This window comes from Enhydra lutris, unplaced genomic scaffold (assembly GCF_002288905.1).
Source record: "Enhydra lutris kenyoni isolate GAN:26980312 unplaced genomic scaffold, ASM228890v2 scaffoldscaffold13, whole genome shotgun sequence".
Classification (NCBI taxonomy): Eukaryota; Metazoa; Chordata; class Mammalia; order Carnivora; family Mustelidae; genus Enhydra; species Enhydra lutris.
Genome location: NW_019154097.1, coordinates 22,794,384 through 22,821,297, shown reverse-complemented (window position 1 = coordinate 22,821,297; position 26,914 = coordinate 22,794,384). Strand labels below are relative to the sequence as shown.

The window sequence follows — 26,914 nt, the reverse complement described above, 5'->3', positions numbered from 1 at the left end:
CATGGACCAGTTAATTTACTGACCTCTGGGTCAGAGTGTGAGTTAACTGCACCACTAATGTCCTTGCAGCTCTGACTGCCCTCTGAGCTTCTCCCCTCAATGATTATTCTCTCCCAAGTTTGAAGTCACCCTTCTCCAAAACTATCCCTCCAGCCTGCCCTTCCAAAAGTCATCATCATCTTCTTCTTTCAACTCGTCTGTATGTAGGACTGTCTCTGTCTGCCCAGCTGCTGAGATGCCTTCTTCACAGCTTTGTTTTGTTTATCTTAGTAACTACCCTTCTTTAATCCCCCTGAAGGATTGGTTAGTTGGAATTTGCCTTGTCTTCCTCCCTCAGAGCCTTTGATCTGATGCTCATAAGCATTTGCTGACAGCCAGACAGAAAAGGTGGAGCCCAGATCCCAGGCCCGAGGGCCCAGAGAGTAATGAATGAAGGCTGCATTTATTTGTATTTCTAATTGGCAAGCCCATTTCCAGATCAGCTGCATGTCACTGCAAGCTGAGAGCTAGAGCAGGAGGTAACCCTACTTTTTTCTCTCAGGCCTTGGTGCCCAGGACCCCTGTTTCCACTGAGGCAGGAACATGCCTTCACTTTACCAGCCTTGAAAGAAGCTGCTGTCTGGACCAAGTTCTGCCCCTTATCGCAGCCCCCCCCCCGTCCCCCATTTTGCCACTCAGATTATGCATTGCACAAGTTTGAGAATACCATTCAAACAGTGTGTGGTGCAAATGGAACTCTCTGGGTTGTACAAATCCCTTTGCTTTTTCAAGCTTTTTTAGATAGTCATACACCCTTCTCTTCTTACGAAGTCTTACATAGAAGGCTGGTCAATAAAAGAGATACAAGTGGAACTGCTCTCCTTGAAGCTGAAATGTGGGTTTCAAGTTCCATCCACCCAGTTTCCCTCTTGCCCTCTGCAGTCATCTGTTGAGATGCTTCCTGGGATCCACAGAATTCCTCAGAAGGATTTCAGAACCTCTAGACTAGGTCATGAATGTTATTCTAGCTACTCAGATTTCTATATCTCCCTCTCTGATTGAGTCACAAGTACTTCCCTAGCACAATGCTAAACACTGAAAGCAGGGGTTGGGGAGTGGGAAGCAGGAGTGGGAGACATGGTCCCATCTCCAAGAGTGGATCGTATGACCGGAGAGTTCAGCGGAAAATGGGATGAGAAAAGAGCTTAACAAGATTAGGTCTTATAAACAGAAATGCTTTTTCAGAGAAGAAGGGCAAGAGCAAGGAGAGAAAAGACTTCCTGAAGAGGGTGACGATGGAATGGAGCACTGATGGGTGGTAAACCTTTGAAGAGGCAGAGGAGAAGAATAAGACAGGTGAGCAAAGACAGACGGGGGAAGTTCTAGTGGTATGGATCAAGAGAGACAGCACAAAATGGAGCATGGGTAGTTAGATCTCAGCATGCACATGAAGAAGGCAGAAAAAGAAGTTTGAACAAGGGACAGATGAACTCAGACAGAAAGGGGGAATCATATCTTTTCCAGACAGGTCCACCTCCTTCTGTCTCATTTACAACTCGTAACTGTTTTAGTAAGTATTATAACCCCATTTTATAGAATTAATCCCCACAGGCCTTGGGGTATGAGGAAACCTTCCCAAGGTAGCTTACTATTATCAAGCAGAATTAGGATTTACATGGAAATTGACTTTAGCTGGTGTTTCCCCATCACATGAAACTTCATGGAAAATATAGGACTGGGGCAAGTTTTCAAAAGAAAGGTAGAATTTGTTTAAATTGACAGTAGATAGGAATTTCTTGTTGAGAAAATATCTTTGATTTGTTACATCTTGCGGGGTCCTTGAAGAGTTCTCTTATCTAACCAGTCAACTTTAAATATGGAAAAAGTGAGGCCCAGAGAAAGTAAGGGGCTGCTTAATAGGAAGAGTAAAACAAGACACCATTCTGACATCTGAGTCATCAGGCCAGTGCTCTTTCCAAGACATCATGAGTAAACCACTCTATCATCTTTTTTCTTTTCCATGGGATACTACCTCCTTGGCACATTGGACCCTATGGGTTCAAGAGTCTGCCCTTTTGAACAATATTGAATTCTCTCTCTCTCTCTCTCTAGAGACCACAGAGCTGGGCAGCAAGAAGGAACTCAAGTCCATGCCCTTCATCACCTACCTCTCAGGGCTGCTGACCGCCCAAATGCTGTCGGATGACCAGCTTATCTCAGGTGTGGAGATCCGCTGTGAGGAGAAAGGCCGTTGTCCATCTACCTGCCACCTTTGCCGCCGACCAGGCAAGGAGCAGCTGAGCCCCACACCAGTGCTGCTAGAAATCAACCGTGTGGTACCACTTTATACCCTCATCCAAGACAATGGTACCAAGGAGGTGAGTTCGCCTGATACAGCCACTAAGTCACATCTAAGTACCAGTCTTCCTCCCTCTTGCCGTTGTGGGCCCTTTGTCCATTGGGATTGTCTTTCATCACCGTTATGGTGATGGCTGACATTTATTGATCCCCTACCATATTTTAAGTACATATATAACTGTTATAAACAATAAATCCTCTAATCTCAATGGCTTAATATAATAGAAGTTATTTCTTGTTTGTACAGAGTCCCAAATAAATGTTTTTGATGATGAGTGGCTTCACTCTGAGAAGGGGTTCAGAGACCCATCTTATTCTATCTTGTGCCCTCATCAACCTGATGCTCCCATAGTTGCTGTGGAAGAAGAAAGTACATGGGAGGGTCATATGTGAGAAGTTTACGTGTGCCAAGCCTGAAAGTGACAAATATCATTTCAGCTCCCTTCCACTGGGTCGAACTCAGTCATTGGGCACACCTGTCTGCAAACAAAAACAGGGAAATATATTCTGATGGTCTGGGGGAGAAGATATATGGGTTTGTTAAAAACCTAAAGGTCTCTGCCTCAATATTATACTTGGATTATCTCATTTAATCTTCCCTCCAGATCTGATTTATGTATAAATATTGGTTTAACTTATATGAAATTGCCAGGTTTTGATCATTTTCTTATTTATAAAAAATGATAATTCCAGGGACCCCTGGGTGATGCAGTTGTTTAAGTGTTCAACTCTTGGTTTTGGCTCAGGTCATAATCTTGGGGTCATGAGATGGAGCCCCGTGTTAGGCTCTGAGCTCAGCAAGGAGTCTGCTAAACTTTCTCTCTGCTCCTCCCTGTGCACATGCTTGCTTGCTCTCTCTCTCTCTCTCTCTTTCAAATAAATACTTTTTAAAAAAATGGTAATTCCATATGGTTCATCCTAATGTCATGTCCACTTTACAAGTGAGGAAACCTTGAAGATGTTTATTGATTCGCTCAAAGTTGGTCTGCTTCAGAGCCTATGTGTTTAATTGTGAAATTATATCTCCTCTTTTTCCTCTTCCTGCATCCTTCATATCCCATGGCAGCATGTCTGGGCTTGAAGAGACCATATAAATGATTTTTTCACTGGTTTGCAAAATTGTATTCATGGAACACTTTTTCTGAATGCAGTCTTACAGGAATCCCAATCCATAAAGCCAAGAATAGTGATGCCACTCCTTCAGTTAGGGAGAGGAAGGTGGATAAAGCGTCTCTACTTTGTCCCCAGTCTTCCCTCTGCAGCAAATCCCTCATAGCCCTTGGCCCAAAGAAGATGGTCTGGTAGATCCCTGACCAATACCATCAGGCTGCTATGGATTATGCCTTCCTACCATAGTGTTCTATTGGACTAAGTGCTAGAAGGTGGTAAATGGTCAGGTAGGGATTCCTAGAGGAGAGAGGGGGATGAGAGTAAGGACATGGGGAGAGTGTCAGGTAGATGACCAGAAGCAGAAGAGAACATGATCTGTACAAAGCCTGGAAGGCATCCCATGACTAAGATCAAGAGATAGAAGGAAAGCAGAGATGAGGCCAGAGAGGTCAGAAGGAACCTGCTCATATGGGTTACTGTAAACTACTTCATTGAATTTGGATCCCATCTGAAGGGGAGTGAGATGCTTAGGATATGCACAACAGATTCAATAGGGTTAGATTCATGCAGCAGAAGGAGCCCTCTGGAAATAGCCCAGATGACTGTCAGTAGGAGAGCAGTTAAATAAGTGCACAGAGGAATATACATGCAGTGGAATAATCTACAAGAGACAAAAACAAATGAACTATAAAGTCATTAAATATGAGAATAATGAATGTAATATTAAATGAAGAATGTAAATCCCAAAGATATATTTTATATAGTGTGATACCCTTTCCCCTGTTTTAAATTAAAACAGATGCACGCCAAATACACTACATTTTTTGAGTGAATACAGGTGCTATAAACTATTTAAAAAAGGAATCAAGGAAATGGTCAACATAGGATTCAGGATAATAACAGTCTTGAGTCGGGGAGGCAGGGCAATGGCATGAGGGAGCCCTCATCACATGGAGGTATCATGTTCCTACCCGGCATTTTGGGTGGTGGATTTGTGGGAGGTTTGTTTGTTTTTTTTTTTTTAAGTATTAAAATTAGATAATTAATGAACACAAAGTAGATGAATATATAAAGCCTAACCGTGCATGGTGCTATAATGACCTTGAGTCACAAGCTAAGCCTCATGGATGATCTAATCCTATGCGTCAGAGGTCTCCGCACTAACTAAAACAAAAAGTCAGATATGAATAAATCTCCCTGCTCTGGCTTCAGGGTGAGAGTTGACTGTGAAGATGCAAGTGTGGAAAGAGGGAGACCTATGAGGAGACTGTTGAAACTTCCAATGAATACCAAAGATTGTCTGACCAGTGTTCTGTTAGTGTGGATGAGCAAAGCCTCATGGTTAGCTGCATGGGGCCGAGCTCTCCAGGACTCGGTGGGGGAGGTAAATGAAAATCCTCATTTACTGCTTCATAATCTTGGCCCAGTGCTGCCCTTCTGGGCCACACTCCTCTCATCTGTAATATGGCACCAGCCTAGCTAAGTCACAGGACTTTTGTGATGTGTTCTTGGCCCATGTGGTAGCAAGAGGAGTGGCGGTTCTCTTCCTCCTTGCGTAGGAGTCAGATTCCCCCATGTCTGGATTCCATGCCAGCTTCCTCGGCATGATCAAAACACCCATTTCTTCCGAAATCCAGGGAGATGTTTTCAAGGCCAGTTGGTGGGATGTTATCAGAAAAGCCCCAGTGTGAATGCAGTCACTAGATGTCACTGTTCTCCTTATGGGAGATTTGGAATTCTTGGAGTACTAGTCATTCATTCATTCATTCATTCAGTATTTGTGAGTACTTACTATATGCCAGGTACTATGTCATGCCCTGAGAAGTGAAGTGGACAACGAGTAGACTTGGTCTTTATCTTCATAGAGTTTACAGACTTGTGGACCAGATAGGTATTAGTGAAACAATCACACAAATCAAGACAGACTGCAAAGTACCAAGAGAAGACCAGGCCAGTGGGTTGAAAGTGTGTGTTAGGAAGTCTTGTGGAGTTAGGGTTGGTTTCCCTGAGGAAGTGTCATTTAAACTGAGTTTTGAGGGGTCAGGTACATAAATTAAAGTAGAGGACTAGGTTTGGCGGGGGTTGGGGGGAGAGGGGGAGGAGCCTGAGCATGAGTAAGGTTGCAGACCCAACTCCTGTGAAGGCCTGAAGAGTGAGCAGGCATGGCCCATTTCCCTGAAAAACTGAGATCCCATGGGGCAGGGGCCAGACTAAAGGGCAGCTCCATGAGCAGTACTGAGGACCAAGAGGCAGGACCTGGTGAGGCAGAGCTGCAGAGGCTATGGAGGTGAGGAGTTTGGCCCCAGCAGTGGGAAGCCAGAGAAGAGTTTGGGCAGGTAGACAGGCAGGAGTGCCATCTTCTCGGCTACAGGCTGTCCTCCTCTTGGTCATCCCCACTCAGAAATGTTAGAGCTGGCTGATGAGCTGGCTTCCTTGAGGCTCCAATTTCTACTCCCTGGTAGGTCCTTTTAAAGGTGCATGACAGCCTAGGGGCTGTGGTACGTTAGGCCTTTCCAGTAGAGCAAGGCTAAGGTAGCAGTGGGTGGGACAGGCCGACTATAAGTGTGGAAATGATGTGGAGGAGGGGAATTTGGCTGCTGAGTGAGGCTGGTGTGATGAGAAGGCAGCCACTGTCCTTGGGATCATTGTTTTCTGCCTCGTCCCCAGACCTCATCACTCCTTCTCCCATGGCTCCTCCATCTCTTCTCTTTTTTCTGCAGCCAGGGGTGGAGGACACGTGGATAAAAACACAAAAGAATCTTGGCCTGGGCTCTGACACTGAGACACAAGGCTGGGGCAAGTCTTTGTTTCCTTTGTGGGTTTTTCTTTTCCTGAGAAGGCAGAGAGGCTGAGTGAGTTACTTTCTGAGTTTCCTGCAAGAGACTTTCTCTAAGTGGAAGCAGGCCGCTCAGGCTCTGTGCTCTACTTAGAATCCTGCTTCAGTCTCCTGTCCCCTGTGTGATGCTGAGTGATTTCTCCAAACCTCAGTTCCCACATCTGTGAAATGAGGTCCTTATGGAGATCAAATGAGTTCATGAATGCATAGTACATGGCACATAGAATGTGATGGACAAACATTTTCTGTGATAATGATAAAAACGATGTTTATCTAAACTTGACCCTTCTTTTTTAAATGATTCCTTTGGTATGTCCTCATCTAAGTAGTACTTAATAACTTTACAGATGCCCTAAGTGCTAGGGACATGACATTTTAGAGTAAGAGCTGTGTTTTTGCATGGGAAAGGTCACCGGTTAACCCAAAAGTGCAGATCATGAATGGAGGGATTATAAGAACATTTTCTTACTTTATAAACATTGCTGGAGTTCATATTTTGTTGGTAAGGGATACCATAGGTGGAGTTACACATGTGTAAAAGGATTTTCTTCTCCTCCAGACCTCCCGATGCAGAATGGAACCATTCTTCTATGTAAGAATTCCTGACTCCTTGGGTGATTTGAGGTGCTCAGTCAACTTGAGTTCCATTGTACGGCATGGTCAGGAAGTGTCGGTGGGGGGTGTGACTTGCATGAGGTCTATGAGGCAGTTCTGGCCTCTGATTCTGGACCAGGGTTAGCATGTGCTCTGGCTAGCCCTGGGGACCATGAGACACTAGATCCTTTAACAGTTGGGATCTCCTTGGGTCCGTCTCCATAAATGCATTCAAAAGATGATGCCTTGTGCCTCAGTCAGAAAGGAGCACTTCATTACATGTCATGCTGTGATTTAAAGAACAAGGAAAGCAGGAAAAAATTCTTTGTGATGGACAGTTTGATTAATACATAAACCTCCTCCTCTACCTGTTAAATGACCCCACAAAGCCCAAAGCTATAGCACAGCTAGTGCTTAATGTAGAAGACTTTGTGTGGCTATTAACAGCCTTTGGGTGAGGAAGAAGAAGAGGCTCCGGTAGGGGAGACAGGATGGTGTCAAGGTGAAGAGCCAGACAGAGCTGGATTAGAAATTCATCTCTGCCATTGACTACTGGGTGACCTTACTTTTACTTATTTGTAGAGTATACATATAAATCTCTATCCATGTTGGGGTTGGGAATTCTCTTTGGAAGAACTAGAGGATTGGGACACCTGGAATCTGAACTAGGTTCTGTCCTTGACTCTTATATGACATTGGACACAAATGCATCTACTGTTTTGGTCTTTGTTTCTTTATCTGTACATGAGAATTCTGGGCTCACTTTATCCCCCTGCTGTCTCTTGGTGCTGTGATAAGGTCAGACCTAACATTTACCCTGAAAATAAGGGAAATATTTTGAGGTTAGAAGAGTCATCCTGTGACCTGCAATTTATTTCCCATCCAGAGACAGTAACAGTTTTATCCTTAAAATAATATTAGGAAGAGGAAGGTGTACTAGGGCAGTGACAGCATTTATGAGTAGAAGGGGATCTTAAAATCATATCCTATTTATTTTACAGACCAGGTTTTTTATTTTGCAAATAGTAGAAGTAAGACCTAAAGATGAGGAATGGTTTGCCCTTAGTCACAAAGCCAGTTCTGAATTTGAAGTAGTTAGGCACAGTTTTTGGCCTCAGCAGTGTCTCTTGAGAGTTCGTTTCCTCATCTGTAAAATGGGTAGTCATAACTTTCCCCACAGGGCTCTCACATAGAAAGATTAAGACACCCAGACACCCTTTGCTAGTAACTTGAGGACTGTAAAATACTCTACAGATGGATTCTTTCCTAGTGCTCGGATCTCCTGACTTCCAATCATGTGAGTTTTGTTTTGTTTTGTTTTTTCTTTTTCTTTTCATGCTGCTCTAGGAAGAGCCATGTATAATTTTGGTCTTGTTGTGGTTGTCTGACCTTCCAACAGATCCTCTCTCTCTGCCAGAAGGACTTGTTTGCTCTATTTACACTTATTGGCTCTCACTGAGAAGAGAATTCCAAATTACTGCTCTTTGAAAAGAAATTAACAGCCAAGATCACCCCTCCCCCCACCATGATTACCACCGCCACTGCCACCGCCACCATTATCACAAGCGCTGTCACCATTACTGTAGCACCATTGCCACCATCTCCTGGCCTTGGGTGCTTGGTGTGTGCCAGATACTGTGCTAGAAAACAGGATAGAGAGAGGGAATAAGACACAGATTGTGCCTTCAAGGAGCTCATAGTCTAGTGGATGAAGCAGAAGAGCCACATAAGTAACTATAATTACTTGCATATGTTACATCCATGCATGACTTATTTTCAAATAATACAATTGACATTCCAACAGTGTTAGGAAAGTGGGAGAAAGAAACTCAGAGAGAGTCTGGAAAAGATTCTTGGGGCAGGCAAGGTGGATATGGGCCGATCATGGAACAGCTTGAGGCAAGTCTGTTGATGAGGAAAATAATACCATCTACGAGATGCGTATCACAGGCCAAAAACTGTGCCGAGGGCTTTACATGCTTTATCTCATTTAATCATCCAACACCTTATGAGCAAAGTACTATTATGATCTCTACTTAATAGATGAGGACGCTGAGACTCAGAGAATTTTGAATCCAGTTCTATAAAGTTCCAAAGCTAGCCCAGGTCAGAGTTGGAAAGCTGCGACCCGGGGGTGAAATCCAGCATGCCACCTGTTTTTATAAATAACATTTATGAAACATAGCTATGCATTTGCATATCATCTGTGGCTGTTTTTCTGCAACAACAGCAGGGTATAGTAAGAGCCACAGAACAGAGTATGGCGCACAAAGCCAAAAACATTTACTTTTGGTTCTTTACAAGAAAGTTTGACAAACCTTGGTCTAGACCAAGGAATATTGGAAAGGAAGGGGAAAGAAAGTTATGTCAAATACTATATGCCAAACATATAGAACAGAAGATCAAAACTCAACAGTTCCTGAATGCTAACTCTATGCCTGGCATTTTTAAGTGCTTTGTGCGTATTAATATGCATTCTCTCTATATCAGTAATATCTCACTCTATCCCCCTAACACATTTGAGTATGTACTTTAATGCCCGTTTTACAAATTAGAAAGCAAAAACCTGAGGCTTTAGAGAGATAAGTAATTTATCTAAGATCACATAGCTAGTGACTTGTGCAGTGAGAATTCAAGCTTGGGATGACTGTCCCTAATGATTATGTGCATGTTTTTGTTGTTAAGAGAGTGTGTGCACATGTGGGGGTGGGGGAGCAGAGGGGGAGAGAGAATCTCAAGCAGGGTCCACGTTCAGTGCTGAGCCTGACTCAGGGCTCAATCTCCTGACCCTGAGATCATGACCTGAGCTGAAATTGAGAGTGGGACACTTAACTGACTGAGCCACCAAGGTGCCTCTAAAGCTTATGTATTTCATCAGTTACTCTGTAGCACAAAGTCTGAGAAATTGGGAAGAGATCAAATTGGAAAAAAGATGTGCAGGGGGCGGAGCTGTGGGCAGCTTTGAATGCTGCATTAAGGGAATTGGGAACCATATAAACAATGGGGAGTCCACCTTCAAGATATGGGTCAAAGGAAAGACATCACTAAATGTGACTTTTAGGGGCACCTGGCTGACTCAGTCAGTGGAGCATGCAACCCTTGATCTCAGGGTTGTAGGTTCAAGGCCTGTGTTGGGTGTAGAGATTACTTAAAAGTAAAATCTTAAAAAATAAAAATAAATGTGACTTTAGGTGATTGACTGCAACAACCATTGAAGGGTGAGTATCAGCGACCCGAGCTGTGTGGAACTAGAGGGTATTATACTAAGCTAAATATGTCAATCAGAGAAACACAATTATCGTATGATCTCACTGATATGTGGAATTTGAGAAACAAGGCAGAGGATCGTAGGGGAAGAAAGGAAAACATGAAACAAGATGAAACCAGAGAGGGAGACAAACCGGAAGAGACTCATAATCTCAGAAAAAAAACGGGGGTTGGGGGGGGGGGAGGGGGGGGGGGGGGGGGGGGGCTTCGTGGTGGATATTGGGGAGGGTATGTGCTACGGTGAGTGTTGTGAATTGTGAAAAACTGTTGAATCACGGACCTGTACCCTTAAAAGAAATAATACATTGTATGTTAATAATAATAAAAAAATAACCAAGGGTTATTAATTTGGGGACTGCAGGTCTCTGATATTGAAGGGTCTTTGGATCTCTTCTCAGAAAATTATGCCAAATTATACATTATCAAATTCTTTTTCCCAGCAAAAAAGATACATGGCATCCACACATTTCCTAAATGTTCTTGACCCAAATGTTGTAGAAGACTTATATAAGATGACCAGTTAGGGTTCCCACTACAGAAGTTCATCTATGAGATGGCTGGGAGTGTGGGGACTCAATTCAAATAATTTTAGCAAATATTTATGAGGGTCTCCTCTAGGTCAGGCACTATTCTGGGCATTTGAGATACATTAGAGAACAGGACAGGCATATATTTTGACCATCTGGAGACTTAATTTCTACGGGGGCATAGGTGGGAGACAAAAGGCAATCAGAATAGTAAATAATATTGTATATTAGAAGCTGAAGAGAAAAAAGAAAAAAGCAAAGCAGAACAAGTGAGGTCAAAAGTACCTAGTGGGATGTGGGGACTTGGGTTTCAGAGGGTCTCCAAGTCCCTCAGAATCAATCAGGATGGAGATGGAGGAGGCATTTGTTAAAAAGTCAGGTTCCTGGCTCCATCCTACCGATTATTTTTCTCTGGTGGGGTGAGGCTGGGAATCTTCATTTTCACAAGCTTCCTAGGTGATTCTGAAACACTCTGAGCTTGAGAACCACTCTCTAAAACCATGGTTCATATGTCTCTTTCATTCTGAAGTTCCTTCAGGGAATTCCTTGTGTAGGGATTAGGAAAGTCAAGTACTTTTAATCTGGCCTAAATCTCTGCTATTGTGGGGCCACTTCCTCTCCATCTCTGTGCATTCTGAGGAGGTGCACTGGCCAGAAACCAGACTGTCAGGCAGTCCTTGGCAAGAGGGAAGATCAAAGAAAAGAGGGAGAAATAATCCACGTATTACTCAACACGCTCATGGTCAATTACAAAAGAGGAACTTAATGCTTGGCTTGCCTACTTGCAAAACTGGAAAACGTAGCTCTTTCATGCAACCAGAAGACTACCAGCTTCAATAAGACATCAGAGACGTACAGACTTAGCAAATGCAAACATTTTTGCATGTCAGAGCACAGGGCGTCCTCTCCCTACCCCTGCCCTATAGGACTTGAATTCAGTTAGCAAATGTGATAAAAAAGGGAATGGTATAATGTCTTTTCCTTGTACTTTTAATAACAATCATTTACCGAGCACTTCAGTTGTGCCAGGAACTCAGCTCAAGCTCTTTATTTACTTGGCTCACTGAACCCTTTCATGAACCCATATGGTGGGTATTATTATTGTCTTTATTTCCCCATTGTGTAAACTGAGGCATGGAGAAGTTAGACTACTTGCCCCTAGTTCCTAGAAATAGGAACTGGTAGAACCATGGTTTGACCTGGACACCTGAGCTTTTTTCTCATTTTGCTATACTCTCTATTAGCTACTTCCCTTCAACTTTTTAAATGATCATAAATGGAAGTCTAATGTATATTGAAGACACTGCCACTACGTATTACCTTCTCCAGCTATGGTGTCTTCATTTCTTTATCTAATTTCCAAAATTTTTTAAAAAATTGGCTACTTCTACTGTCTATACTGATTCACTTGCATTCATTCCAGGGTTGAATCCCTTCATCCGATGGAAATAGAATGGCTTCTCGTTTATAAGTCTTGCAGACACTACTTCTTTCAGTTGCCATAAAAGACTGCCTTTTTTGATAGTGTTTTCTATCTCAGTTTTTGTAATTCTGAAACCAGTGAGATATACTTGATACTTTTTTTCCTTCCTGCACTCATCCCCCCCAAACTACCACCCATTATCAAATCCTATAGATTTTTTTTTTCTTAAGAACTTCTCAAATAATTTCACTTTTACCCAGTTTGGTTCAAGTTTTGCCTGGACTATTGTAATTGCCTCCCCATTGGCTAACAATGATCCCTGCTCCTTCTAGTTAATTTTCTTCCTTGTAGCCAGAGTGAAATTTTCAAAAACTAAAACATACTTTCATCACTTTCCTCATTCAAACACTTAACTGCCTTCCGGTTCCTTAGGATCAAGGCGGAGGTGCTTACTGTGGCCTGCATGGAGCTCCTTAGACTGGCCCTTCCAACTTCTTAAAACTCATCTTACCCCTACCCTCCTTGTTTTCTATTTTCTAGTCACTGGCAATCTTCCAGTTTCTGGAAAGGTTATACTTTGTCATGACAAAGAGTCTTTGCAAATGCTATTCCCTCTAATTGGCATGCATGTCACCCATCCCCCTCCTTTTCTGAGTTAACTGCTAACTCCTATACCAGAATGCCACGGAAGCTTCTAGGTTTGATAAGCTCCCCATTTATTTATGTACTTTGAGTCCTTTTTTATCTTTCTTCCATAGTGGTTATCAACATTTCTAAATATTATTATTATTTATTATTATTTTTTTAGAGAGAATGCACTCTTGCAAATAGGGTGGGGGCTGAGGAGGAAACAAAGAGAGAAGCGGAGAGAGAGAATTTTAAGCAGGTTCCATGCACTCGCACTCGGGCTCCGTCTCCCAACCCGGAGACCAGGACCTGAGCCAAAATCAAGAGTCAGACACTTCACCGACTGAGCCACCAGGAGCTTCTCAGTTTCTAACTATACTTTTATGTTTTGTAATTGATTAATGCCTGGGTCTCCTCCTCCTTCACATTTTGTTATTTTATTTTATGATGACAGAGTGCCAGTGAGGGAGGAAGAGCAGGTGACTCAGGGATGAAGGCATAGACAAGCGTGTAGTGCAACCCTAGTCTGCTTCTTGATTCCTTTCTGCTTCACTTTGCCAATGTAGTGGACTCTGTGTTTGAACATTTCCAGTAACAGCTTGCTTAGTGACCCCAAGCATCCTGTTTCCTCACTTCTAGAATATCTTTCTTGATACTGAGTCAAATGTTTGTCCTCTACATTAGGGGGATGAACTCCACGAGACCAGGGTCTGGGCAAACTTTTGCTCAGCATTGCACCAACACCTTCTGATATTGTGCCTGACTCATAGTAGAAATTCAGTAAGTTCTCAATGAGAAAAGCTCTCAATGAGTGAAAAGTGAATGCGTTACCAATTTACTTTCATGGTGCTTTCACATACACTGGCCCCCTTAATCCTCTCAGGAGGCCTATGATGGTAGCAGTGTTTATCTCCATTTTACAGATAAGGAAACTGAGGCTCATAAAAGGCAGCTACCCTCTGAAGCCTGAAAGGGCTAACACATGTGAGAACCAGAGCTGGAATCCCTTTTCTAGTTCACCCACAACCATTCATCCATCACATGATCATGCAGAGACTGCCCCAGCCAGGGTGGTGCTGGGCTTCCAGGAACAGAGCAAGCTATAGGCCCCATCCCTTCTGAAGCTTAGCCCTGTTCACTGGGGGCTCCTCTTGGGTCATTAGACAACTCCAGTCAGCAGTGATGCCAAGGACCCAGAAAGAATTCACAAACAATTCTATTCTCTCCTCTGTTTCTCTCTAAGAACCAAAAAGTTGTTCCAGATGTGTCTCACAATTCACCAGGCAGATGCAGCTGAAAGCAGCGTGAGTTTGTACGGTTACAGAGTCAGTCTCTGCAGTGCCTTCTCTGGACAACAGAGTGATGTTATTCCTAGTGTTTCTGAGTGGAAGGGTTCCAGTCTATAAACTCAGGTCCAGGGAGGAAGAGAAAATCTTGAAGAATAGGGCTTTTCCTGGGACCACATGTTGCTTTTCTTTTTCAGCTTCATCTCCACATTTTCTCATTTTGGAAGACACTGTTAAATTCCCTGGGTCTTCTGCTACCCAACCCAAAACAACTCAGTTTAGAAAACTATAACATATACAAGAACAGAGAAACTAGTGAAATGAACTTCCCATATACCTCTCACCTTCCAGCTGCAACAGTGATCAACTCACACAAAACATGTCACCTTCTGTCTCATCTCAGATATTGTTATTTTATGTGTAAATGTTCAAGTCGATATTTCCGAAAGATAAGGGCTGAAAAAAAAATAGCGTCAATACCATTACCATTACTATGCTCTCCAAATTAACAGCTCCTTGATACCATCAAATATCTAATCATTGTTCATATTTACTGAATTATTTTTGGTACAAGTTTGTTCTAGTTTGTTCAAAGTGGGATCTAAATAAGATCCAAACACTGTCATTGGTTGATAAGGAAGTTTCTTTTAATGTATAGGTTCCTTTATATCTTTCTCTTTTTATTCCTTGTGCTATTTTATTAAGTAAACTGGTCATTTGTCCAGTGGAGATCCCCCCCAGCCTAGATTTTGCTCACTGAATCCCTATGGTATCATCTAACATATTCTGCTGCTTCTGTATTTCTTGTAACTTGGTAGTTAGGTCTAGAAGGTTGACTAGGTGTGATCTTTTGGCGGTCTCCCACAACCAGTATTGATATACCCATAGACTGAGTTGATCTAATAGAATAACTTGAGCTTTCTAATCTAGTAGTTAAGAGTTTGTTTTTGATGCTGGTCAAATCTGTCATCAAGTCTTGGCCGCTCTTTGTTTCCTATGTGACTTTTGGCAAGGAATTCTGAACGTTAGCTCCCTTGGATGTGAGGTGGGGTTAATAATAATAATACCTAACTTCTGAGGTTATTATATTTAGTGAGATTGGGTGTCTAACATACTTAGCCTTCTGCCTGGTACATGGTAAGTGCTGAATATAGACAAGTTCTTACTTGTCTTCTCCTCCCGTCCTGTTCTTTCTCTTCCTTTCCTTTCTCCTTCTCCACATTTCATTATTTTATTTTATGATCAAAATAATGCTTATGAGAAGGAAAGAACAGGTGGGCTCAGAAGTGGAAGGGGTTATCCAGGCATCTAGTTCTATCCTAGTCAATTACTTAAATCTTTGCTACCAGACCCTACAAGAGTCTGTATTTGAATATTCCAAGTAAAGCTTGCCCAATAACCCCTAAGCAGCTTGGTCACTTGCTACTAGAATGTTTTGCTTATTGAGTAAAAATACTTTCCTAAATATTTCCTATCCTTGCCTCTAGTTCCATTCATCAAAACTATACTGAAAGAGACTTACCTATTGACTTACTGAACAGAGCATATACTTAAGAATCAAAGAGATGAGGGTTCTAATAGCTTTGGTACAAAATTCCTTTGTGTTTTTGTCACGTTACTGAGGTTTTTAGGATTCTGTTTTCTCACCGGTAAAATGGGCTTCACAATGTTTACTTTATAGAATTGTTTCTAAGGTAGCTAAAATAACAAATTATTAATGAAAAATAATCTAGGTAAGGTACTTAGTAGCAATGTTTAGCACACGGAAGTAGATCAGTAAAAATCTGTCCTCTCTCCTGGTTCTAAGTGACAGTTTTTCGGGTATTTGGAGATGTTTTAGGTCTTAGTTCTGGTAAGCATCCTCCGTTCCTTCAATAACTTTCCATGAAATCAGTCTGTTCTTAAATCTGACTCCGCTTTACCCCAGCCGTCTTGGTTATTAGCCTCTGAAAGAACTCTGGTATGTCTATTGTCCTTCGTAATGATGTATGATTTATGAAGAAAGAAGTTAGAACACAAGAGGCTGCTTCAATTGCCTACAGAATTAAGGATAAAATCCAAGTCTCTCACTTCCAGACTTCTGGATTTGTCTTGGTCACAATAGCTTCTGTCTTTAGTGTCATGTATATAGTAAGCATTCAAAGCATAACTTCTGAGTGGTGAAAGTACTGAGGTTCAGAAGGAGAAATCTCTTATCAATGTCCCACAGCCAATAGTTCTGGAGCCAGGATTTAAACATGTTTCTCAGGTTCTATAGCCTGTAGTTTCAACATGTAGGCTGTAGAGACTGCCTCATCATTGGCTCCTTTCTCTGCACTTTGACATAGGCCAACCTATTGTGTCATCAAATAACCTTTCTTGGATTCTACAGTCTTTCCTGTCACTATCTTTTTCTTCACTTTTCTTTGGTGGTGAAACTTCTGCTCTGTTTCCAACTCTTAGTCACTTCTCAGCTTCTTGGAAGTTATTCCACTACCTAATTGAAGTTCTTGTCTCACAACTCAACAAAGACCTCTTCGTCCTCCTCATCCTCCTCTAGTGAGATGTAATAGATGGATAACAGTATATTGTTCTAGGTACACAACATAATGTTTCAACATTTGTGCACATTGCAAAATGATCACTATGATAAGTCTAGTTAATAATGAACATCCATTATCACATAGTTATAAATTTTTTTGTGATTGAAACTTTTAAGATCTATTCTCTTAGCGTCTCTCAGGTATACAATTCAGTATTTTTAACTGTAGTCACAAATCTATACATGGCATTCTCATAACTTAAGTGTTTCATAACTGCATGCTTCTACTTTTTGACCTCTTTCATCCATTTTCCCCACCCCAGTCTCTTGCCTCTGAGCAGCCTCTCTTTATCTGTGAGCTTTTTTTCCTTAAGATTCTGCATATAAGTGAGATCATATGATATTTGTCTTTCTTTTCTTGACTTATTTCACTTAGCATAATGTGTTCAAGGTCCATCCATGTTCGTCTGGCAAGATTTTATTTTTTATGGCTAAACGATATTCATGTGTGTGTTTGTATACACACACACACTACACTATCTTTATCCATTCTCCCATCGTGGGCACTTAGGTTGTTTCCATATCTCGTTATTATAGATAATGTTGCAGTGAGCATTGGGATGCACATATCTATTTTGAGTTAGTGTTTTCACTTTCTTTGGATAAATACCCAGAAGTGAAATTGCTGTCTCATGTGGTAGTTCTGTTTTTAGTTTTTCAGGGAAACTCTATACTGTTTTTTCCATAGGCACTACATCAATTTACATTCCCATTAACAGTGCACAAGTGTTCCCTTTCCTTCCCATCCTCACCAACACTTGTTACTTCTTACCTTTTTTGATAATAGCCATTCTGACAGCTATGGAGTGATTTAACAAAGACCTTGTTAACTCAATCCAACACCCTGTTCTCAATTCTTTCTTAGAAGCATCAGTCTACTCTTAAAAGAGCTTGGGCCTGACTCCTTCAAATTTAGTTTGCTCAGCCCAAATCTTTACCAGAAGTTATTATTTCCTTTCAAAAATAGAGGGGATGCCAGGAAAAGGAAGCATGGTAGCTGCTTTGGGATTGAGGAATACACATTAGTGATGTTCTGCCCATCCCTCCCTATTGTTACTTTCATAGTTTTTTCTCAAATTTTCCAATATTTATTTTGAAGGAATCTGGAGAAGCTTCTGGAGAAACTATAGGTATAGATATGTTCACGTAGTAGGTATATATTGGTGTGTGTATGTATGTGTGTGTGTATATATATATAAGTTAATATGTGTTTTATATTCAGGTGGTATTATCTATATTCAGGGTAAACAGACATCAGTGAAATTTTAGGCATTTTAGTGAAATGTCATTGAGAAGGTTCACGTTTTGGAGTCAACTAGATCTAGATTTGAATTTCAGATTTTGTGCTTACCTATTGGATAGTACTGCACAAGGAGCTTATCCTACCTGAGTTCCAGTGTCCAGTCTATAAGAAGATTTGCTTCCTAGGATGGTTCTGGATACTACATAAGATGATAGATGCAAAGGAATGAAGGTTCAAGAATGAGATAGACCTAGGCTTACATTCTTATTTTGTCACATACTATGGAGATATAAGTTAATTACTCTAAATCTCAATGACGATAATCTGAGGATGATCTAACTCGTAGAATTATTGTTAGCTTAGCTAATGTTATGTATATAAATCACTTTAGGAATGCCTAGTATGATTAAAAATTTGATCAATGTTAGTTCCAGCTTCTTTCCTCTTCCTACATCTTCAACTTCCCCTTCCTTCTCTTTCTTTTCCTCCTTGTCTCTTCTGCTTCTGCACTTGCCATTGAGTAAACATTCAGCACAGAGTAGGTATACAGTTAATAGTAATTGCCTTACCCTCAGACATCCTTGATTAAAAAACCAGACGTGTAGTTACTTCACAGAAACTAGGAAAGGCATACCTCCCCAAAGGCAAAGATAATCTTAATGTCTTTTTGGCAGTTGGTTCTAGTAATTTATTTTTCCCCATGGAAAAAATATTAAAAAAAATAAAAATTATTTTAGGGATAGATGTGCCTAGAGTAACTTTTGTCTATAAGTAATTGTAAATAATAACTTTACTATGTTCATAATAGATAATAATAATTCACAGTAAGTATGTTGCTTCAATGTAGAGAATATCCAAGTTTAGGGCTTTATCAACATTCATATAATTGTCAAATATATGTGTGTGTGTGTGTGTGTGTGTGTGTGTGTGTGTGTGTGTAGAGAGAGACATGTATAGCTCTGGCATCATTTTAGGTACTTTACAAATGATCCTTAAACATTCCTTACTGCTGTAGGCATTAATGTACCCCCACTTTATACTTGTGGAAATGCAACAGGGAGTTGAAGTCACTTCGTCAGTTTGCTTAGTGATAACACTAAAATTTGAACCCAGGGGTTTGGTTCCAAAGACCATACTCTTAACCTCCATGTCCTGTTGTCCCTCCAGCATGTATAACATCATTTTATAGGTTAAGGGATCTAGACGTCAGAGTCCCAATATACCATGATGGAAATGTGACTATAGTGAATGGGATAGGTATCCCCCTTTTCATAACTCCCCCAGCTAAATTTCTAAGTCTCCCTTTCAAAGACAAAGATGGGCTTAGTTTGAGTCTAGACTAAGCATGTCCCCCTCCTGTCCTCTGACTTTCTTTCCCTGCCCCCACCCACATGCCCAAAAATGGAGGCCTCATCAGCTGGGGCGACTACCTCCTTCAGATGCCTCCTAAGGGAAAATGGGCGTACTGGAGAAATGAGGTCACCAGTGGCCACAGAAGGGAAACTTTGCAGTCCTTTTCTCACCATTAACTTAAGCTAACATTTAGCGACATAAACTCCACAATTTTGGACAAATCTTCCAATTGAAACCTTCCCACCCGCCTCTCATCTCCAGATGTTCTCACCACAGGGGAGAGGAGTTACTATCTGTTAAAGGACAGCAGGCCTTAGAAGACAGGTCTTGCCTGTTGGGTGGGGCTGGGAGCCTTGGCTAAAAGCTTCCCTTAGGAAAAGTGTGAGTTCCATCCAGGTTTTCCCTTCTAAGACTAAGTGGGCCAGGAGCAACACTTTGTAGGAGACAGGCTAAGAGGCGGAGCCGTTCTCTGAAGAACTTGGATTTGTACAAGACTAAGAAGCCCTTGGCAGTTCAAGGTCACAAGGCAAGATGCCTTGGGAAGATGACTCATTATTAGATGGATGAGGCTACTGATATGGCTGCGTCTTCTCCCTGGAGTTATAACTGATGTTTCCTGTTGCTCATAATTGGTCTGCTATTCATCACTTTCACAACTGCTATCAGCTCAGTGACAGGCAGGACAAATGATCTGGAGATAGTTTAGAACAATGTAAGCGAATCTATTGCCCTGGTGACTGAGAAGTCCTGCTAGGATAACACAGATTAGACATCTGAAGAGCTCCCAATCTTCTGTTTCTCAGAGTTCGCCACTCATCCACACTTTGTCATGCAACGAACATTTATGGAGTACCTACTCTCCACCAGGTCTGGTGCGAGGAGCTTCTGGTAAAATAAGGCAAGGAAAAGTTCAGTGGAGCGAATAGGCATACAGATCAATAATTCAGTAAAATATTGTATCTTACTAGCAGATATGTTGTCGAAGGTGCAATGATAGCCTTCAGTTCTGGCGGGTGGGGGTGGGGATAAAAAAACGAGTTTCCAGAGAAGATTGCAGTTGTGGTGGGTCTTAAAGTATGAGTATGACTTGACCAAACATAGAATGAAGGAAAAGCATTTTAGGCTGACATAAGTTTGCTGCTTGTCTGGTCCTTGTTATAAGTGGTTTAGTGTAGCTGGTACATAGGACTGGGGCAGACTGCAGTGGTAGGACATGAGGCTAGAGGGATTGTTGGACATCTCTGCGGGAAGGGCCCTGTATGCCAGGCCAAGAACAGAATGTTTATACTTCTCTTGGTCAAGGCTCTTTTATTGGTAAGAAGCAGAAACCCACTGAAACATCCTAAGCAACAAATGGAGAAAATACTATAATGATATATTGATTTTTCATGTAACCCAAGAACAGAGAACAAACAGAGACTCCAAGATCTAGGAAGCCACTCTCAGCAGTAACTCCAGAGCCTGCCATCTCTGCTTCTCTCTTCTTTTACTCTCTGCTCCTTACATGTTCTGGTCTCTGTGAATGTAGTTTAAGATGTCAAGACCCCATAGCCAAGTCTAGCTTTTTATCTCATGCCCGTTCAAGCACTTACAGACGAACAGCCACTTGAATCTAATTCCTAGGGGAAAAAAAGTACCTAATTGGTCCAATTTAGGCCAAGTAATGAATTTTGGTCCCACCACCTTTGGCTAACGCAACAGGATTATTTTGTTCAAATATGCCTGCCAAACTGTTTGCTGTATTTGATACCTGAAAGATATCTATTAAAATAAAATCCCATAGGTTTTTATTCTCAAACTGGAGTACCTTAACCCAGGGGGATATACTATGATATGCCAAGATATAGCCAAAGCCGTAAGATAAGGAGATAGGGGATTCTTGAACTAATAGTATATAAGAATCACCTGGGAGTATATGAAATCAGATTCTGGATCAGCTCTCCCAGGATTCTGTTTCAGTGTGGCCAAGTTTGGCCTGGGAATCTGAATTTCTGGTAAGCACTTCAGGTCATTTCGGAAGGCAGAGGCCCAGAGATCAAAGGTGACAAACATTTTTGGGGGGAAAATTTCATTGTTTCAATATTAAAACCTACTCAAGTGTATTGTAGAGTAGAATATGCAGTTTGCATAAATATTTAACAAAGATACTTCAAAGTAATTTTGCCCTGGTCCCTTCTGGTATTTGCTACGTTTTGTGTGAAAAGCTGAAAAAAACCCTTCCATATTTTACAGGAGGATATGGAGGGGTTTTAAAAGTTGAGAGTTTTGGCTCTTAGATCTCCTGGACTGGTCTTAGAAGTAAAGTTAGCCTGTGATAGAAGCATGGAAAAGGTTAAAAACACAGAGTTATCCTAAGGCCCTGGGCAGAAGAGGAATCTTCTAAGCTAAGGCCAAAAGGGACAAGATATACAACAAGATTAAGTTTCTTAACATTCATTATTTTATGATAGACCAATTGATTAATCAATTACAGCCCCTGCTCTATGTCAGGCGCTAGGGATTAAATAACAAACAAAACAGACAGGAGGGCTCCAACCTCAATTTGTACACAATCTATAAGGAGAGACAGATAAGCAATGAAACAGACAATAAAATTCAGCACAGTAAAATAAGTTTTATGGTAGGGGGAGGCAGAAGAAGATGCGTTACAAAGGAAGAGTTCTATTCCAGCTTTGGGGGGGCGGGTCAAGGAGGTGGTTTCCAAACTGAGACTTGACAGATTAGGCACTGGGGGAAATTATGGGATGGGGGAAGAATTCCAGGAGTGGAAATAGCATATAAATGGCTAAAGGTGAGATAGCACGGCTGGAGAATAGCGTCTAAAAATAGTGGTGGCAAGAGGTGATGCTGGAATGAGAAGCAGAGTCGTGAAGGGCCTGATATCAGCATGAAGACCTCCAAATGACTCCTAGCCACCTAGTGGGATGTGGCAGAATCTGTGGCCAGGAGGCCAATCATGGGGGGGCTCAGGTCATCAGTGGTCCAGGGCCTAGTCTGCAAGCACCTGAGCTGGATGCCTGGGGAAGAGTTAGCAGGAGTTGGAGTAGCATCTGTGGGAGTTACAAATACTTCTAGCACTCATAGTGTTGCCAGAAGGTTAGAGCCTCTGCAATAAAAATATTCAACACCCTTATTTTATAGACAAGATAGCTAAGTCCCTGAGAGGAAGACAGCCTTGGCCAAAGTTTCACAGTTACTGACAGAGCTGGGATGAGCTCTCTTTCCTGAGTAGCTCTTGGCACAGAGCATTGTGTCCAGCCTAGAATCTAGAGGAGCACAATATGGAGAAGATTCTGCCAAGCATCAGATCCCCAGATGCCACGTGGGGGGAAAATAATTCCACGGACACAGATGTTTGGGAAATGCTATGTTTTTTGCATTTCTTAGGGTCTCCCATTGACCATTAGTATATGAATGGCTCTGGAAAGTTCTATGTAGAGTAATCTACTTTTTTTTTAATCTAGTCTTTTCCAAGTTATTTGACCATAAAGACCACCTCTCTAAACACTCCCCCCCACTTTTTTTTAACTTTAAAATCATTTAACATCCCATTGAATTCATATTCCTAGAAACACACTTTGGAGTGTTGTTTGGGCCAGTAAGGATTTAGGACTGAACAGAACAAGGTTCACCATTCACCCTGGCTTGTTCTGAGACTATGCCAGGCACCTCAAGCCCCACCTATCTTAAGTCTTTAGGAAAAATGGGGCAGAAAAGAGACATTCAGTCTTGGAAATCAGTCTGGTGTTTGAATCCTAACTCTGAATTATCCTAGGTTTGTGACGTTGTTCAAATCCCTCAGTCATACGTGACCCAAACTTTTTTAAGTTTCAACCTTTTCAAAGGTTTCATGGAGACAGCACAATGTAATATATGGGCTTGTCTGAGGATTAAATTCGCTCATAGTGGTGATGCATTTAGGCATGGGAGGAGCTTGAGTTTGAATTTTGCTTTGGCGGATACTGACTATGTCACAAAGGAAAGGAGCCCAAACTCCCTGTGGCCTCAGTCTCGTCCTCTGTATAAGGAGAGTGATAGGAGAGCCCAAATCATGGCATTGCGGTACCGATAAAATGCTTCTCTGCCTGGCAAACAATGAGCACTGTGTCTGGCATATAGGTATTGCTCAAAAATGCTTCCTGTTATTTTTCTTGCATTGAAACCTTGAAACCTAGCACTTCATCATCTAGATGAGATGGATGAGAACTGAAATATGCGGTGACCTGACAAGAAAAACAGCTCCTTTCTTGAGGATCATGTAACCTTATCATCTTGTCTCTGTACATCGTGAGAAACAGACAGCTGACAATGCCCCATGCAGAAGCATCTCAGTGGGGTGTCTACTTATTTTTCTAATATTTTTTCATTAGCAGAAATAGTGTGGCAAGAGGGGGGTTTGGCTGCCTTCAAATGTCTTCCCCCATCACCCAGATGAACAAGCTGTTCTGTTGGGCTCTCATCATTCAGGGGAGAAGGCTTGAAAAGAGAAGGTTACCCTGACAGGGGAAATTAAGTGTCATTTCTGTGATTTATGGAGCCATACATTGAGCTGCACAATTTCTCATATAGGAAATGGGTCCTTGCCAGTTAGCGTCCCTTCACTGTGTGGCCTTGTGCATAGAGCTATCTGACTTAGCAGGTGAAAATGATGCATGGGACAGGGGAAGTCAGGGGCCAAAGCTTGGGATTTAGAGTTAGAGACTCTGCTCTATTGTGTTCTATCTGGGGGACGCTGGGCTGCCATCTTTTCTCTGACTCTACACTGGCTCATCTGTAAGGATCACTGCAGACAGTAAGAGCCGCATACAGCAGGTACACGTTGTTGAGAGGCTTATGAGAGCTAACAGACGGATGCCCTAGCACCAGGCTAGAATAAGGATATGCTTAATAGGCGTCTTGACCCTTCATGCTACACTGCTCTTTCTTCAGAAGCCACTCATGGCATGCTCAAAGTCTGTGAGACCTCTTTTACAGAAAGCATGTTAGCTGGCAGGAGGTTTTAAATATAGGCTTTATTTTCTTTTGGTCAGTTTTAGGTTCCTAGCAAAATGGGGCATAAAGTACAAAGAGTTCCCATGCCCCCCCTCCCCAACATGCACAATTTCCTCTGATCTACAAGCTGAAGACATTCCAGGTGACAGGAAGGCCCAGAGAAGGTAAATAACTTACTGAGGTCACATAGCAAGTTACTCAGAAAAGTGAGGGTCCCTGGGATTCTGCTGTCTTAGACTTTTTTCCTGCTCTATATCCACCTCCCGTGGAATTGTATTCATTCCTGTGGCTCCTATTACATTAAACCATAAAACATTGCTGACATTTGACTGACGAAAATGGAAATTACATATGGCATTTTCATTGGTCTATTCCCATGGATCCAGTGAGAGATCACAATCTACACCAAAGGTGGAGGGAATCAGGTATAAATAACATTAAAAAGCATGGGTTGTGTCCATCAAAGGTGTCTTTGGAGGCACAGGCTCTAGAGCTAGACTTCCCGGGTGCAAATACTGACTGTGTCACTGATCAACCCTATGTCCTTGGGCAGGAATGTAAAGTGGAATGTCACAGGTTGTTGGGAAAATTAAATGAGCTGATATATCTAATATACATAGAGTTACTGTGAGGAGTAACACATGGAAAGTGTAACGGTGCTGGGCTTATAGTAAGCGCTCAGTAAATGTTAAGTACTAACTACAACCTCTAGTTGCTGAGAATATTGCTTGCTCATTATGGTCAAGACTGAGAGACTGGGCTTCAGGATCCAATAACCTGAAATCAAGTTGTTCTACCACTTTATAGCCAGCGACTTCGAATAGGCTATTGTACCCTTTGAATCTCAGTTTCTTCATCTGTAAAATGGGAATGGTAACAGAATCTGCCTCATAAGGTAACAGTAAGATGAAATGAGATAACGTGTATTAAAGTGCTTAGTACGTTCTCAGTAAGTATTGTTATTAAGGTTGTTTCCTGTCCAGCAGCATAGCAATTAGTGGCTTGAAACGACGTCCAAAGGAAGGCAGTCTCATATAGTGAATGTTATTGATACGAAAAACTTGATTTATTTTCTGCCAGATTCTTGTGATGTAAATTTGGACAAGCCTCTTCCCCTCTTTGGGCCTCTTAGTCTGCAAAATTGTGAAGGTTAGTATCACCTTTCAGGGCTCTTCCTGATCTGATATATCGGAGATCTGTGACATTGTGTATGTGTGTATGCACGTCATGAGCCCTCTAGCTCCTGAGATATGTATGTAATCTAAGGTTTACTAAATCCCTTTGCTGGGCTCTTCCCCAGTTCCTACCTCCTCTAAGCAATGTTTCAGGATTGTTCAGAGGTGAATTACCTTCTGTCCCAGTAACTTATTTCCATGTAATCCCAGAAATTGTTGGCTTAAAACAACAGTGATCACTTTATTAGTCTCTCTAATGGTTCTATGGGTTGAGCTTCATAGTTCTTACCTGGGTCTCTCATGTGGTTGCAATCAGTTGGTGGCTACGGCTGGAGTTATCTTAAATGCTTCTGTGCTCACGTATCCAACAGATGACCCTGAATGTTGGCTGGGGACTGTTAGGTCTCTTGGCTGGAATACCTTTATGTGGTCTGTCCATGTGGTCTGGGCTTCCTCACAGCATGGTGGTTGGGCTCCAAGAGTGAGTATCCCCAGAGACATGATGGGGAAGCTGCCAGTTTCTTAAGGCTTGGGGCCAGAAATTGAAGCAGTAGTACTTCTCTTGGTTGCAGTTGTAGAGCCTGGACCCAAGGGGAGAGAACTTAGATCACTTCATGATGATGGAAATGTCAGAGATATCTGGGGTCATGTTTTAAAGTCACTATCCCTGCCTTCCTCCTCTGTTTGAGACTGAAGTCAACTAACATGATTCATTTCTTTCCCCAAATGTGTTCTGACTGCTTAATTATGCAGTCACTGGTTTCCGACAAAATGACCAGCTAATCTCCTCAAGGTCAGGGCACACCAATAGACTGGTTCTGTTCTCAAAGAATAGGCCAGTCCCTGGCCTCCAACTCCTGTAACTACCAGGGAAATGAGTGGTTGATATCTCCTACAGCCACTGCTTGGGAGTGTGCTGATGACTGGATGGCAAATGACCCAGGTAGGATCTATCCCAGAGGTCCACACTGAGCTGGAGACCATTAGTTCTGCCTCCACATAAACACTGCCATGGTGTCCTCTTCAGTCCTTCCTATGGTCATCAATCCTAGTCCCTTCGGACCGATCACACGTATGGCATGGGCTCAGGAATTAGTCTCCCTACAAAGCTGGGATGTCAGCGAGGCCCATCTCTCTTCCTCTCATCTTTCTCTAGAGACCCAAGAGATTCTTATTGAGACCCAAGCATCCCTGGCAAAAAGCTTTCCACCTACCCTCCTTCAAGCAGTAATTATATATGTCTTCAGAAGAGATTCTACCTCCATATCCCACCCCAATGTACCTTCAGGGGCTTCATGGACATTTAGTCTTTTTATGGTGACCAGTTGCATTTCTGTCATCTTTTTTGCTAGAAAAGAAAAACGGTGGCAAGTGTATAATTTTAATACCTGGCAGAGCATCCTATTACATATCTATGGAATTCAACTCATATTTTTGGGACCCTACTATGTGTTGCTCTTTTGCTTAGTGCTGGGGGCACAGATATTAGTCAAATACATTACCTCGGACTGGAGGAGTTCACAGTATAAGAATCAAGAAGGACACAGAAATAAGCAAATCACA

General features: G+C 42.0%; 1 protein-coding gene across 3 annotated transcripts in view; it reads left to right on the top strand.

The window, feature by feature from the left end:
• Window positions 1-26,914, top strand: part of LOC111145742 (astrotactin 2) — an 867,423-nt gene that overhangs the window by 687,230 nt on the left and 153,279 nt on the right. For all 3 annotated transcript variants that reach the window (XM_022500914.1, XM_022500912.1, XM_022500915.1), the window contains one exon: window positions 2,092-2,357. In XM_022500914.1, the coding sequence (XP_022356622.1) occupies window positions 2,092-2,357 (266 nt within the window). The remainder of the gene's footprint in view (window positions 1-2,091; window positions 2,358-26,914) is intronic.